The following is a 15,800-nucleotide window of genomic DNA, read 5'->3' as shown; positions in this document are numbered from 1 at the left end:
GGGCCCCTCTCTGCCCTGTGTGTGTCTGTCTGTGTGTGTGTGTGTGTGTGTGTGTGTGTGTGTGTGTGTTTCTTTGAGGTGACGCCGACACTCACACTCGGGAGCCGCTCTCACATTATGCGGGGCGGACAAATTGAAACAGAAATGAACATCCTTCGTGATGGATGCCTTTCCGGCTGTCTCGCTCTCTAAAAACACACAACATGCACGCGCGCACACACACACAACAGGATGGCTGGGCTGCTGAGTGTGTATAGAGTGTCAGAGCATGCAGAGCGAGGCTGGGACCAGGGTAGGGCTGCTTCAGCTGTGGTTGGTCATGGGGCACGGCATAGGATGTCTGTCGGGGAGTTTAGAGTTAGGGGTGAATGTTGGGACTGTGATGTGGCCTCGACGCTCTGGACAATCCACACACACAAACACAAATTACAAGGCACTGGAGAGAGGAGAAGAGTGAAAGCCTTGTTTTTTTGCGTTGTGCCCACACACACACACACAGAGAGAAGCTCTCTCTCTCTCTGTGCCAGTAGGGAAAAGCTCCATGAGAAATGGGCCACGGGCAGTAACTAGCAGTGTGTGAGCGTGTGTGTAGATTTCCCAAGGAAAGCCCTGTTCCCTGCAATGGATGGCATCCATACATTCCCAGTTTAGCTGAACCGGTCTTGGCATTCTACACTGCTCTTATCTACATAACAGCACTTGTGACAACAAACAGCATAGCTTGTTTCAGTGTATGGCTATGGCAGGCCTTTTAAACATGAGATGAAATGTATTTCCCATAACCAAATGTAAGAGCTTGTTAGACTACCGGCTCCTTTTCTGAAACGGAATAAAATGTTCTTACATGAGGCAATTACTATAAAATGAGTTTTACATGGATTTTAGGACTGCAAGTACAGACATTCAGCCCAGCGATCATCAGGACCAGTCTGATGGTGTGTCCAAAATGGTACCCTGCTCCCTCCGTAGTGCACTGCCCTATGCCCATGTGGACCCTGGTCAAAAGTAGTGCACTGTATAGGGTCTGGGGTGCCTTTTGGAATACACACCGAGTCCACCAACACACACACACTGTCTTATTATTTAGAAATGTAAACTTAGTAAGACACGCACACACACACACACACTAGACACGCTCCTGGCATTCTCCTTCTACACTTTAAACAAACAGGTGTTACTGATTTAAAGTGTAGCATAGAAGATTATATAAAGGGTTATTGTGCCAGACTGTCTGGATTTGTGTTGTACTGAAGAATGCCATCTGAGGATTCGTCAGTGGTTGGAGGAGTAATCCCTAGTCCCTGAGGTACTGTAGTCTTTTAGAATGATCTTATTCTGAACACAATCTCAGTTAGGAGTGTGTGTGTGTGTGTGTGTGTGTGTGTGTGTGTGTGTAGTATATCTAAATAAGAAAGGAGTGCCTTAGAATAAGATGGTAACACAGCCAGTCCTCAGGCTAGGTGAGTTATACGTTGGTTTTATTTGACGTTAATATTAATGTTCATCCCAGCCTGTACTTCTAAATGATGTGAGTGAAACGTTTACTCACTGACCTACTCTTGTGCTTTTTTACGCATCTCTCTCTGACTTTCCCTCTCTGTGAATGTGTGCTGCAAAATGAATTGTCTCTTTAAGGACATTAACGTTTTTCTAATATAATCTCCCTCTTTCTTTTATTTCTCTCTCTCTCTCTTGCTCCCCCCTCTCTCTCTCTCTCTCTCTCTCTTGCTCCCCCTCTCTCTCTCTCTCTCTTGCCCCCCCCTCTCTCTCTCTCTCTTGCTCCCCCTCTCTCTCTCTTGCTCCCCCTCTCTCTCTATCTCTCTTGCTCTCGCTGTCTCTCTCTCTTGCTCCCCCTCTTTCTCGCTGTCTCTCTCTCTTGCTCCCCCTCTTTCTCTGTCTCTCTCTCTTGCTCCCCCTCTCTCTCTCGCTCTCTCTTGCTCCCCCTCTCGCTCTCTTGCTCCCCCTCTCGCTCTCTTGCTCCCCCTCTCTCTCTCTTGCTCCCCCTCTCTCTCTCTTGCTCCCCCTCTCTCTCTCTCTCTCTCTTGCTCTCGCTCTCTCTCTCTTGCTCCCCCTCTCTCTCTTGCTCCCTCTCTCTCTCTTGCTCCCTCTCTCTCTCTTGCTCCCCCTCTCTCTCTCTCTCGCCCCCCCCCTCTCTCTCTCTCTCTCTCTCGCTCCCCCTCTCTCTCTCTCTCTTGCTCCCCCTCTCTCTCTCTCTCTTGCTCCCCCTCTCTCTCTCTCTCTTGCTCCCCCTCTCTCTCTCTCTCTTGCTCCCCCTCTCTCTCTCTCTCTCTCTTGCTCCCCCTCTCTCTCTCTTGCTCCCTCTCTCTCTCTCTCTTGCGCCCCCTCTCTCCCTCTCTTGCGCCCCCTCTCTCCCTCTCTTGCTCCTCTCTCTCTCTCGCTCTCTCTCTCTCTTGCTCCCCCCTCTTTCTCTCTCTCTCTCTCTCTCTCTCTCTCTCTCTCTCTCTCTCTCTCTGTAGGTTCATAGAGCATGGTGAGTATAAAGGGAACTACTATGGCACCAGTCTGGACTCTGTGCGTTCGGTCCTGTCCAAGAACAAGGTGTGTCTACTGGACGTTCAGCCTCATGTGAGTTACACAAGTCCCTGACCCAGTCACAATCTTCCCTTTACCTCTACCCGCCATCTCTTCATTCGTTTCCTGTACCCTTCATTCCACCACTCCTTTTCCCTCCCAATGTCCTTCCAACTCTCCCTTCATCCCTCCATCCAAAAATATAAAAAGCAACATGCAATCATTTCAAAGATTTTACTGAGTTAACGTTTATATAAGGAAATGATTCAATTTAAATACATTCTTTAGGCCCTAATCTATTGATTTCACATGACTGGGAATACAGATACCTTAAAAAATATCATTTCAAAGTAGGGGCGGTGATCAGAAAACCAGTCAGTATCTGGTGTGACCACCATATGCCTCATGCAGCACGACACATCTCCTTCACAGAGTTGATCAGGCTGGGGCCTGTGGAGTGTTGTCCCACTCCTCTTCAATGGCTGTTTGAAGTTGCTGGATATTGTTTGGAACTGGAACATGCTGTCAAACACGTTGATCCAGAGCATCCCAAACATACTCAATGGGTGACATGTCTGGTGAGTATGCAGGCCATGGAAGAACTGGGACATTTTCGTCATCATGGAATTGTGCACAGATCCTTGCGACATGTGGCTGTGCATGATCATGCTGAAACATGAGGTGATGGCGGCGGATGAATGACACGACAATGGCCCTCAGGATCTCGTCACGGTATCTCTGTGCATTCAAATTGCCATCAATAAAATTCAATTGTTCGTTGTCTGTAGCTTATGCCTGCCCACACCATAACCCCACCACCACCATGGGCCACTCTGTTCATATTGTTGACATCAGCAAACCGCTCGCCAACACAACGCCATGCACGTGGTCTGCGGTTGTGAGGCTGGTTGGATGTACTGCCAGATTCTCTAAAGTAACTTTGGAAGCAGCTTATGGTAAAGAAATTAACATTAAGTTTTCTGGCAACAGCTCTGGTGGACATTCCTGCAGTCAGCTTGCCAATTGCACATGCCATCAAAATGTGAGACATCTGTGGAATTGTGTTGTGTGAAAAAACTGCACATTTTAGAGTAGCCTTTAATTGTCCCCAGCACAAGGTGCACCTGTGTAATGATCATGCTGTTTAATCAGCTTCTTGATATGCCACACCTGTCAGGTGGATGGATAATCTTGGCAAAGGAGAAATACTCACTAACAGGGATGTTAACAGATTTGTGCAGAGAAATTAAGCATTTTGTGTGTCTGGAAAATGTCTGGGATCTTTTATTTCAGCTCATGAAATTTGGGGCCAATGTTGCGTTTATATTTCCACCTCTCTCTCTGCCTATCTCCTGGAGGAATCTCATCCTTCAGGAGACTTCAGAGGCAGCGGTGGCTTTCTGCAGGCCATGGCTGCTTACTGGGTTACCAACCAAACCTGGCTTAAAGGGCCATTTTTAGGAGCAATTACTGCTAATGTTCCTTATTTGAAGATTTCCTCTTTGGCTTATGTGTCTGGGTGGTGGTGATGATCTGCCTTTCATAAGTGGCCTGTATGTCGCTGAAAGCCCACAAACCCCACAGTTACAATCCTTTTACCCCAGGCCAGGCCTAGCACCCACCCTGCCTCAATTCTGCCTCGCACAAACACACTCTTGCCTGGGCCCCATAGGCATCCTCTGTTTGTTTTCTCTGAGTAAGTAATCATATAGAGTCCGAAATACACTATTATATAGATTACTGGCATGTTTTCGAACCATCTCTCCCTGATCAAGTGCCTCGTTAGCCCATGCTGTCTGTGTACATGTGTTTATATGTGCGTGCTCGCACGTGTCTATGCCTTTGTGCTCCCTTGTAGCTCTCTACCCCGCTCAGTAGTCAATCACATGAGTTTCATGTCAGCCTGGTGGTGTTGCAGAGCGAGGGATGTTGACTGGTCCCGTGCTGACCGGATGAAAGCTCTCCTCCTCTCTTCCCTCTCTGTGATGGAGATTAATGGTAGTCTAGCGCCACTTCCCTCCTGTCTTCTGCTCCTGTCTTCGTCTGGGTCCCAAGTGGCACCCTATTCCCTATCTAGTGCACCTAATAGGGAATAGGGTGTTGTGTTGGACTCGGCCTTCGTACCGGCCCAGGGTTTCGAACCCGCTCAGCAGAACACAGCGAGAGGCCGTGGTATCGGGCCCAGAGGGAGGTGGACCGGCACCGGTTAACACTGCTCGGCTGCGGTTCAGTACACACACACACACACACACACACACACTGTGTGCTACGTGTCAACGCGACCCAGCTGTGTAATGTGTCATCGCCTCTGCACTGTGACAGATGGAGATCTGGGTCTAATTCCACTCTGCGATATCTCCAGATAGATGAACCAGACACTCTCCTCTGCTAACTGTGTTTTCTCTCTCCTCTGTGTGTTGCAGACGATAAAGCACCTGAGGACGGCAGAGTTTAAACCTTATGTGGTGTTCGTGAAGCCGCCGCCCGTCGAGCGCCTGCGGGAGAGCAGACGGAACGCTAAGGTCATCCCAGGCAGGGACGACAAGGGATCTGCCAAATCATTCTCCGTAAGTCACGTCAGCAAAAACAATGAAATGTTTTCATATTGTCAAGAGAAGAAACGTTTCAACGTTTCACCTTGTCCAAAATCTGTGACAGAAAAGCCTTGCGCTTAAAAGTTTGCGTCTTTTTGAAGTAAAAACAATGTCACACAACATCAGAAAGTTGAAATGACTGGCTATTGGTGACGTGGTGGGAAGGATCAAACTTGATCCAGGGGTGTAAAAGTTCACACATTTTGAAGAACATTACTCCTGTAAAACAGGCAGTTTTAGAACGTCAAACAACTACTTCTTTTTAAAGGTAAGAAATCCACCAAATGGATAATGATTGGCTAATTGCGTTGGAAGCACACTTCCCACTCAGACATCTCCAGTGAAAAGTGATGTGGTCTTTGTGTGTGTCACTGTGTGCGGGCGTGTAATGACACGTTATAAGGTAGGATCAAAGGTCATCGAGCAGTTTTCGTGTACCACATGACGAAGCTGTAGGGTTATCAGAAACACATCTAACACCAACTTTATCTGGGGCTCTGGGGGAGCTAGTTGTGGTGGTGAGGTCATATTTACTACCTACAGCTTTCTGTTTCAGGCTAGGGTGTATGTGTGTTTGCGTGCGTGTGCGAGCATTTGTGTGTGTGGTTGTGTGTGTTACACACCTTTCCTCCACAGCAAGTCGCAGCTCACAGCCGGGCCCCACATGAAACCAATTAGCCGTGGTGCGTTGCCGTGGTGGCGGCGTAGACGTGTGGCAGCTGATGGCTTTCCCAGCCCGCCGGGTCATCAGGTCCGGCGCTCGCGTGTCTCTCTCTCTCCTCTGGGCCACGCTACGGGCCAGAACCCAGGTCACAGCCACATGCCGGGCCGGGATGGAGTGATATGATGACGCGAGAGAGAGAGGGTGGGGGGGAGAAAGAGGGAGAGGGAGGGGGGGAGAAAGAAAGAGTGAGGGGGGAGAGAGAGTGGCTGTCATGTTGGAGGCGTGGAGGCTTTCCACGCGCCAGCGCTGAAGGTCGTGTCAACCGAGCTGGGGGAGGGGAGAGGAGGAGGAGGAGGAGGAGGTGTAGACCGGCAGGTGCAGATCAGATCGGCTGGCGGCTCAGTGGGATGTCTGCCTCGGCCTTCGCGGCCCCGCAGGGCTCTGGGCCGTTCTCTGCCTTTCGTCTGTTCTCTCTCTCCATCTCTCCCTCAGTGTGTCTGCTCTTTTCAGCTCAGAGCATGAGGGCCTGCCCCAAATGGCTCCATATTCCCTATATAGTGCACTGTGGGCCCTGGTCAAAAGTAGTGCACTATTCAGAGAATAGGGAGCAATTTAGAGCACCGCCTCAGCCCCACATTGAGGTGTTACTCCACACATACCTCTGTGTTTTCACCATGACCTAACCTAACACACAGCCCAACGCGGCTCTGGAAAAGGACAGGGTTAGACACAGCCGCTCTTAACTCAGAACATCCTTCGTTGAGCCGTCACTAAGTTACACAGTACCGTCGCTGTTTTAAACACAACATGTCAGAGGGACAGCATCTCTTCTTAAAATCATCCTTCAAACATTAGATAAATTCACCGGTCACCTCACTGATATACAGACATAATGTATTAAAGTCAGAAGCATCACTTTGTCCCCCAGTCGTGTACGGACTACACATCTCTGAGGTCGCTGATATGTTTTTGTTTCATCTCAGTAAGACAGGGATTTCTTCCCGCCGAGCTCTTCCATCATGCATGATGACGGCCATCCTGAGGGGTGAGAGGTCAAACAGAGAGAGGTCAGAGGTCATGCTATCAACCTTTGTTTGACCTTTGGGTGAAAGTAACCCTCTGCTCTCAGTATAACTCATGTGAACAGTGAGCAGTCGTTGCCAAAAACAGGGCAGACTTTGACATTGATTGCCCTGGCCTATAATACCTTTATTAGATCCAGAGTTCAGAGCTCAGGTAACACATCCAGCCCCAGCGTTTTATTTTGTTACCTGGTTGAAATATTTCCTGTTACCAAAGCCCTTTCTGTAACCTTTTCGGGAGATTGACAGACAGCGTTTTAAACCATCAGGTGCCAGCTATTAAAGAAAGAAAGACTTTGTTTGGTGGAAATGTCACTGCTGGATAATATTCTCCGTCTGCTATATTTCTTTCAGTCGAGACGAATGTTCGAGGCAGCAGGTCTGGTCATTGTCCCATCCAGACTACTGGAGAACAGACGTTTCATTGTTTTAACAGAGCCCTCTATGCTTTATTTTACCTGAATGCATTCATATCTGTTTTCAAATAGGGCTGACATGAAATATGAGCCCAAAATCAGTTATGATACTGTAATACGATAATGAATATGTCCATATTCATATTCCTAGTAAGAGCAGTATAATAAGTAAAGGGTTCATGGGATAGGGCTACTTACTGATGTCTTACCTTTCCCTCTAGCCAAGCAATGACATTCTGTCTTCTTTGAGAGAGAGTAAATCAGGGACCTCTTGCCGAACCAGATCTGTTCTGATATTTTATATCATTTTAATACAGAGGGCAGGTGCATTTTATGGGTATGAATAAAAGCAGATTTTCCGTTGAGGGCCTGACCTCCGAGGGGATGGCCAAGAGACATCAGGACTGAGAGGAGACCTTATCCTGGCTCAGTACCATAGAGATCTCTCTCTGTTTCTCTCTCTCGGTCTCTGTTTCTCTCTCTCGGTCTCTGTTTCTCTTGGTCTCTTTCTCAATTTCAATTCAATTTAAGGTCTCTATCGCTCTGTCTCTCGGTCTCCGTATCTCTCTCTCGTTTGGTCTCTGTTTCTCTTCCTCAATTTCAATTTAAGTCTCTCTCTCTGCCTTTGTTTCTCTCTTTCTCTGCCTCTGTATTTCTCTCTCTCTCGGCCTCTGTATCTCTCTCTCTCTCGGCCTCTGTATCTCTCTCTCTCTCGGCTTCTGTATCTCTCTCTCTCTCTGCCTCTGTATCTCTCTCTCTTTGCCTCTGTATCTCTCTCTCGGTCTCTGTATCTCTCTCTCTCTGCCTCTGTATCTCTCTCTCTCTGCCTCTGTATCTCTCTCTCTCTGCCTCTGTATCTCTCTCTCTCTGCCTCTGTATCTCTCTCTCTGCCTCTGTATCTCTCTCTCTCTCTGTATCTCTCTCTCTCTGCCTCTGTATCTCTCTCTCTCTGCCTCTGTATCTCTCTCTCTCTGCCTCTGTATCTCTCTCTCTGCCTCTGTATCTCTCTCTCTCTGCCTCTGTATCTCTCTCTCACTCGGCCTCTGTATCTCTCTCTCTCTGCCTCTGTATCTCTCTCTCTCTGCCTCTGTATCTCTCTCTCTCGGTCTCTGTATCTCTCTCTCTCGGTCTCTGTATCTCTCTCTCTCTGCCTCTGTATCTCTCTCACTCTGCCTCTGTATCTCTCTCTCTCGGCCTCTGTAGCTCTATCTCTCGGTTTCTGTTTCTCAATCTCTCTCGGTTTCTGTTTCTCGCTCTCTCTCTCTCGCCCTCTGTGTCTCTCTCTCTCTCGCCCTCTGTATCTCTCGGCCTCTGTATCTCTCTCTCTCTGCCTCTGTATCTCTCGGCCTCTGTATCTCTCTCTCTAGCCCTCTGTATCTCTCTCTCTCGCCCTCTGTATCTCTCTCTCTCGCCCTCTGTCTCTCTCTCTCTCGCCCTCTGTATCTCTCTCTCTCGCCCTCTGTCTCTCTCTCTCTCGCCCTCTGTATCTCTCTCTCTCGCCCTCTGTATCTCTCTCTCTCGCCCTCTGTATCTCTCGGCCTCTGTATCTCTCTCTCTCTGCCTCTGTATCTCTCTCTCTCGCCCTCTGTATCTCTCGGCCTCTGTATCTCTCTCTCTCTGCCTCTGTATCTCTCTCTCTCGGCCTCTGTATCTCTCTCTCTCTCGGCCTCTGTATCTCTCTCTCAGGTCTCTGTTTCTCTCTCTCTCTCTCGGTCTCTGTTTCTCGCTCTCTCTCTCGGTCTCTGTTTCTCTTCCTCAATTTCAATTCAAGTTTAAGTTTTCTATCTCTCTCTCTCGGTCTCTGTATCTCTCTCTCTCTCTTTCTCTCTCGGTCTCTGTCAGGTCTTTCTCTTTATCTCTTTCCCCATAATGGCCTGCTATGGTCATAGAGAGGGAGACTTGCCATGTCATGGACACTGACCGCCTGGTTCACATGGAAACGGCATACACAGCGTCTCTAGGGCTTCTTCTGTCCATGTCCACCCCACCGTCCTGTTGCCAGTTCCTGATCTAATGTCCAAAGGGTTGGAGAGCTGCTGGCAGCAATAGCTGGTAGTGTGTCCCAAATGGCACCCTATTCCCTGCGTAGTGCACTACTTTTGACCAGAGCCCTATGGGTATCGGGTGCCATTTAGGAGCACCCTGGGTCACTGTGTCCACGTCCAACCTCCATCCTTTCCGAGGGCTGACCACAGATGAAGGTTTACCAAGGGTCAACAGCCTTGGATCACCGGAGGGAATATATGGTGTACGGACGGACCGAGCCACTTCAACTTCCTCTCAGCCCTGACCAACAAACCTCCTGCTCCCTCATCAACCTCTTCCCTTCCTCCCAGACGGAGGAGGATAAAGCCATCATATCTTCTCTCAAAAGACAATAGGCTGTGAGATAAATGTGGGTGGATTAATTACTGCCTTGTACAGTAGACAGTGAACACAGTGGAAGAGAAAGCTGTACGAGGGCTGTGTCGGAGGCAGAGTGGTATGTTTGTACAGTAGACAGTGAACACAGTGGAAGAGAAAGCTGTACGAGGGCTGTGTCGGAGGCAGAGTGGTATGTTTGTACAGTAGACAGTGAACACAGTGGAAGAGAAAGCTGTACGAGGGCTGTGTCGGAGGCAGAGTGGTATGTTTGTGCAGTAGACAGTGAACACAGTGGAAGAGAAAGCTGTACGAGGGCTGTGTCGGAGGCAGAGTGGTATGTTTGTACAGTAGACAGTGAACACAGTGGAAGAGAAAGCTGTACGAGGGCTGTGTCGGAGGCAGAGTGGTATGTTTGTACAGTAGACAGTGAACACAGTGGAAGAGAAAGCTGTACGAGGGCTGTGTCGGAGGCAGAGTGGTATGTTTGTACAGTAGACAGTGAACACAGTGGAAGAGAAAGCTGTACGAGGGCTGTGTCGGAGGCAGAGTGGTATGTTTGTGGAGACTGGCTTGAAAACGAGTTATTGTCGTGTCATGGCGACCGTTTAATTTTAGCTGCACGACTAATCAACTATGAGGTGAAAAACCGCGAGCCGCGAGTAACTCCTGGCTCGGAGCTGTTAGGCTGACAAAAAGGAGACATTCTAAAATTGTAGATTTTAATGAGTTTGTGTGTGAATTTGTGTGTGTGTGTGTGTGCGCATTTCCATCAGTATGTGTGTCTGTATTCCTGCCTATGAATGTGTCTGTATTTATATTTGTGTGTTTGGCAGTCAGTGGAGATCTGAAGCTCAGTATTCCTCTAGTAAAAGGAGCTAGCTAAATGTAGCTAGCCGCTCTAACCCTGCCATGTTCCCTGGGTTTGAGGCTGGAATGGACCAGGCCATATAAACATATCACCGTGCAGTATAATACCATGCCATCAGAGAGGGGAAACTGTGAGGAGGTAGCTAGCCTGGTCCCAGATCTATGTGTGCTGTCTTGCCAACTCCATTCATGACAGTGACCATAGGAGTTGCAAAACAGCACAAGCAGATCTGGGACCAAGCTAGCGGTGAGGCCAGGAGTTGTATAGCTACTAGGTTCATGTACCCAAGCCATTTCCATTTCTGAAGCCCTCCCATTTTTAATGCCTTGTCCACAAGCAGTCTTTGGCCTGTCTCCATAAAACCAAAATGGCATGTATCAATTATGGACCTTCTACTTGCTTTGGCAGTTATAGATATGTTTAGTATTTTTCCGTTTTAAGGAATATTTCATTTCTCTTCTGAATCAGATCGGCTAATGAGGAAATAATGAAAATTCCTTGAGGTTTTGGACTGTGTGTGTGTTACAGTTTTGTAAAGTGTGTGTGTCCTTCACTTGTTTGGGTCAGTCTGTTTATCTGTGTTAATGGCTGTTATGTTTGTTTATGTGTATGTCTCTGTCTTCCCTGAGATTCTCACTTACTAATGCCCTTTAGTCTTCATAGGCCATCGACAAAAGCTTGTCCCGAAGATAAGCAGAAAATAGATGTCTGTTTCTCTCAAAATGGACAGTAAAAGATACAGTTTTAGGTACACCCATCTAGTACCGGGTCAGACCCCACTTTGCCTACAGAACAGCCTGAATTCTTTGGGACATGGACATGTTGCTCCGTGTGCCAGGAAAACATTCCCCACACCATTACACCACGGCCACCAGCCTGTACCGTTGACACCAGGCAGGATGAGTCCATGGACTGACTCAGCCATCAGCATGACGCAACAGGAACCGGTATTCGTCGGACCAGGCAATGTTTTTCCACTCCTCCATTGTCCAGTGTTGGTGATCACGTGCCCACTGGAGCCACTTCTTGTTTGTAAGTGATTTAGCCCATCCGTGACAAGGACCGATGAGTTGTGTGTTTCCGAGATGCCATTCTGCACACCACTGTTGTACTGCGCTGTTATTTGTCTGTTTGTGGCCTGCCTGTTAGCTTGTATGATTCTTGCCATTCTCCTTCGACCTCTGTCATCAACGAGCTGTTTTCACCCACAGGACTGACGCTGACTGGATGTTTTTTTGTTTGTCTCGCCGTTCTCAGTAAACCCTAGTCACTGTCATGCGTGAAAAGCCAAGGAGGCCAGCCGTCTCTTAGATACTGGAACCGGCGTGCCTGGCACCAACGATCATACCACACAGTCGTTTACTGTAGGTCACTCGTTTTGCCCATTCTAACGTTCAATTAAACAGTAACTGAATACCTCGATGCCTGTGTGCCTGCTTTATGTATATACAGTATATCAGAAAAGTGAGTACACCCCTCACATTTTTGTACATTTTTGAGTATATCTTTTCATGTGACAACACTGAAGAAATGACACTTTGCTACAATGTAAAGTAGTGAGTGTACAGCCTGTATAACAGTGTAAATTTGCTGTCCCCTCAAAATAACTCAACACACAGCCATTAATGTCTAAACCGCTGGCAACAAAAGTGAGTACACTCCTAAGTGAAAATGTCTGCTGAGTGTATATTTTATTCCATTCTATTCTTGTCCAACAGGAGGAGGACTTCCTGGAGATGGTGAGCACCGCCCAGCAGATGGAAAGCCAGCACGGCCACCTGTTTGAGAAGATCATTGTCAACGACGACCTGACGGCGGCATTCACCGAGCTGAAGGTGGCTCTGAAGAAGGTGGAGACTGACACGCACTGGGTCCCCATCAGCTGGACTCACTCCTGAGAGCCACAGAGAAAGAGTGAAATGCCGTTTGGAGAAAGAAGGATATAAAAAGGGGAGGGCTTTTTAATGAAGTTGGTTCTATGTCCACTGTGTAGGTGGTGGGTGCTGTCGGGTTTAGGATGGATCGTAACACAGCTGGACAGCAGAGTGGGCTGACTAGATGTGTGTCCCAAATGGCACCCTATTCCCTATATAGTGCACTGCTTTGTGAAAGTACTTTTCAAATAGGGAGTAGAGTGCCATTTGGGACGAAACCTGTGTCTCTGTCTGGGTCTTCCTCTGGGCCCTGTCTAGCTCAGTCATCATGCAACACGCTGGACATCTGAGGGTGGGGCTGGTCTGATCTGGTTCTAGACCGCTGCACTGTCTTCTCATCAGATCGGTGTGACTGCCCATCAGTGCTGTGCCAGAACGTACTGTAACTTCGGACTCCTTCCTTAGTGTGTTTTTAACATTAGTTCATAGAAACCTAAGGGATTTGTATTGTTCTGTGGGTGGTTTGTATATTAATGCAGAATGGGGGAACAGATGAAAATGTTTTTTTGCCTTCAAGTCTTAAACTCAGCTTGGGTCCGAAACGGCACCCTATTCCCTATGTAGTGCACTTGTTTTGACCAGGGCCCATAGGGGATGGGGTGCCATTTCAGACACAGCCTCAAACTCAGATAAACGTTTCCCTTGTGATTTCTAACGCTTCCATAGTCTGCTACACCAAGGTATCAAAGCAAAAACATGGCAGGGACAGTACACTCAAAAAACAGCAACAACAGGTGTCATTTTATTTAAGATAAATTAATATATTTGAATATTTTTCTGCAGTTTTATATATAACATATCTATAGCATCATCTGTAAGGAAGCATCATGACACTGTAAGCTACAACCTGAGGTGATTTCTGATGTTACTTTGACGTTGGAAGTTTTTTCATGTCGTCGCACCTCAAATTCCCAAGGTCCTACTTACACCGCGTGTATTTTAAATGGCAAGCTATTGTGTGTACTGTGCACTACTTTTGACCAGAGCCCAATGAGCCCTGGTTAAAAGGAAATAGGGTGCCATTTGGGACACATCCTAGGTGTTTTCTAATTTTATTTTAGGGGCTTTTTTAAATGTAAAGCCCTCCACCCTGCCCTACTCATGATTGTGCCCAGGCAGCATAACAGTTTGCTATTTCAACCAGCAGACGTTGGCTCGTCGGTTGTAAGTCAAATGTTCTCAATCTAGTATAATTAGGGTGGAGTTAGCGTTATTTTACCCTCATAAAACAGGCCTAAAACAAGGAACCTAATAGAGGGGTCCATGGCGCTAGTAGATTTACAACAGACAGAAACACAAAGTAGCTGATTTTAACTTAGCAAGGTTCAGGTTATATACAGAGAGGTTAGAGGCGCTAGTTATTTGCAGGATTCCTCCACCCCTCTCTTTCTAACCCTCCTGTCTATCCCTCTACCATGTTCCTCCTATACAGTATGCTGGCTGTATCCCAGGGTTATGTGTCTAGACTAGAGCCTGTCTTCGAGAGAATATTTATGTATACCATATCTAGGGTTGCGAAATTGCTGGGTGCAGTGACCTCAGTGCCCCTATGTTCTCTCTCTGTCTCTCTCTGTGATTTCACACTCTCACATCACCAATCATGTGGCGTTAGCTCTGTGTCGAGCTAAGGTCATCATGAGTCATGACGATGCACCAGAGCGATCTCGCTGTCTGTCTGGTGTCTCTTCTCTTTTACAGCAGGTTTCCCTCTATCCCTCGCTTCCTTTATCCCAGTGTTTTTGTTCATTTCAAATGTTCTTAGTATCGCAGATACACCTGTTCTGTATTTTTCTGATTATCAGGAGATGGTGTTTCTATTTAAACAAATATATTTGTTTGAGGTTAAGCCACTACAATACCATGTTTATCTACACTACAGGTTTAACCCTCTAGTTTCCTCATTCTTTTCTTTCATGTTTATATGATGTTAGGTTCATATTTATCCTCCAGCCAGCCGAGTCAGAGTTCTGTCTGTGCAGATATTGTCCTTCTGACTGTACATTCAATTACTGTGAGGCAAATTGTGTGATTTCACTTTTTTCTTTTTATTTGTACATTTTATATAAAAATATTAAACCAAATGTGTATTTTTCTAAGATGCTAATAACCCGTATGGAGAACTAGAGTTTGTAATATGGCAAGTGAATGATGATTGTAGCCATGAGTTCATTTTCCTCTCATAGGATCACGACAGTGACATGGGACGCTTGGGGTTGTCACAATCTTGTATGTCTAGAATTAGTTTCTGAGCCATTTAGCGCAACTTTCGCTCGCTCCGATAAAGAAGAAAAACACTTACACGGAGTGCACACTTGTGTAAATAGAACTGAGAATGTGTCCCAAAAGGCACCCTATTCCCTTAATAGTGCACTACTTTTGATTATAGTGGTGCACTATGTCGGGAATAAGGTGTCATTTGAGATGTAACCCCTTACGGAAAATCGCATGATTCCACATGTAGTGATATTTCACATGAAGTTTCACATGTTGATTTCCACATGTAAAATCACGTGAAACCATGTGTTTTTCTCACACTTCACTAGAGGCTGTTTGCCTACTAATCTCACTACAACCCCCCTCCATGTCGCTGATCATTACTTTGTTTGCTAGATCCTTCTCCCTCCTGTATCATGTCTTTGCCTCTTCGACACTACTCTCCTCCCTTTCCGCATCCTTTGACTGTCCCCTTTCCTCCCAGCCGGCTCAACCTTCACCCTCATGCTCCGTGGCTTAGTGACCTACTGCTTGCCTACAGAACAGGGCCCCAAAAGCATCTTAAGGCTAAATTTATCGTTAGAACATTTGTTAAATCTCTGAACTGTTTCCCCGAAACTGTTGCACTTGAAAACACTAATCGAACGCCTGCCTCAGACCACTCGTGTAACGGCTAACAGCGATAGATACTTTTTTGCCCTCCCGCGTCACTTAATAGACACAAGATCTCAGCCAAACATAGAATCACATGGTTTATCTGTCTCTCTGTGACCACTGATATCTTCAGAACAAAGTTGGCTGCAAATACAAAGTTGCCAATGTCCTTGCAATTGATACAAACAACCGACATATAAAATGTTTTAAAAAAAAGATGACTGCATTAAAATATAAACAGTAGGCTATATGCCTATTTCAATCATATTGAAAACATTTTAATCAATTTAGTTATATGTTGCTTCTTGTAGGCACTTTCTGTATTTGTCTCAATATATTTCATCATGTGTAGCCTAACGTGCGCAATGATGTGCCAAATCTGTAATTTTGTGCATTTTCATTGGGTAAGCATTATAATAAGCCGCCTCTAGTTGCAGCCGTAGGTGGTAATAACTCTCTAGGAGGTGACCGTTTGTCA

At 46.8% G+C, this 15,800-nt stretch overlaps 1 protein-coding gene across 3 annotated transcripts in view; it reads left to right on the top strand.

Moving 5' to 3' along the window:
* The window catches only part of LOC115125332 (MAGUK p55 subfamily member 7-like), a 313,135-nt gene extending 298,600 nt beyond the window's left edge, over nucleotides 1-14,535 (top strand). For all 3 annotated transcript variants that reach the window (XM_065007128.1, XM_065007126.1, XM_065007127.1), the window contains 3 exons: nucleotides 2,478-2,586; nucleotides 4,956-5,099; nucleotides 12,239-14,535. In XM_065007128.1, coding sequence (XP_064863200.1) covers nucleotides 2,478-2,586; nucleotides 4,956-5,099; nucleotides 12,239-12,418 — 433 coding nt within the window. In that variant the 3' untranslated portion in view covers nucleotides 12,419-14,535. The remainder of the gene's footprint in view (nucleotides 1-2,477; nucleotides 2,587-4,955; nucleotides 5,100-12,238) is intronic.
* The last annotated feature ends 1,265 nt before the right edge of the window (nucleotides 14,536-15,800 follow it).

This window comes from Oncorhynchus nerka, linkage group LG22, assembly GCF_034236695.1.
Source record: "Oncorhynchus nerka isolate Pitt River linkage group LG22, Oner_Uvic_2.0, whole genome shotgun sequence".
Taxonomy (NCBI): Eukaryota; Metazoa; Chordata; class Actinopteri; order Salmoniformes; family Salmonidae; genus Oncorhynchus; species Oncorhynchus nerka.
The sequence above is the reverse complement of the archived record's forward strand: the minus strand, read 5'-3'. Positions and strand labels throughout refer to the sequence as shown.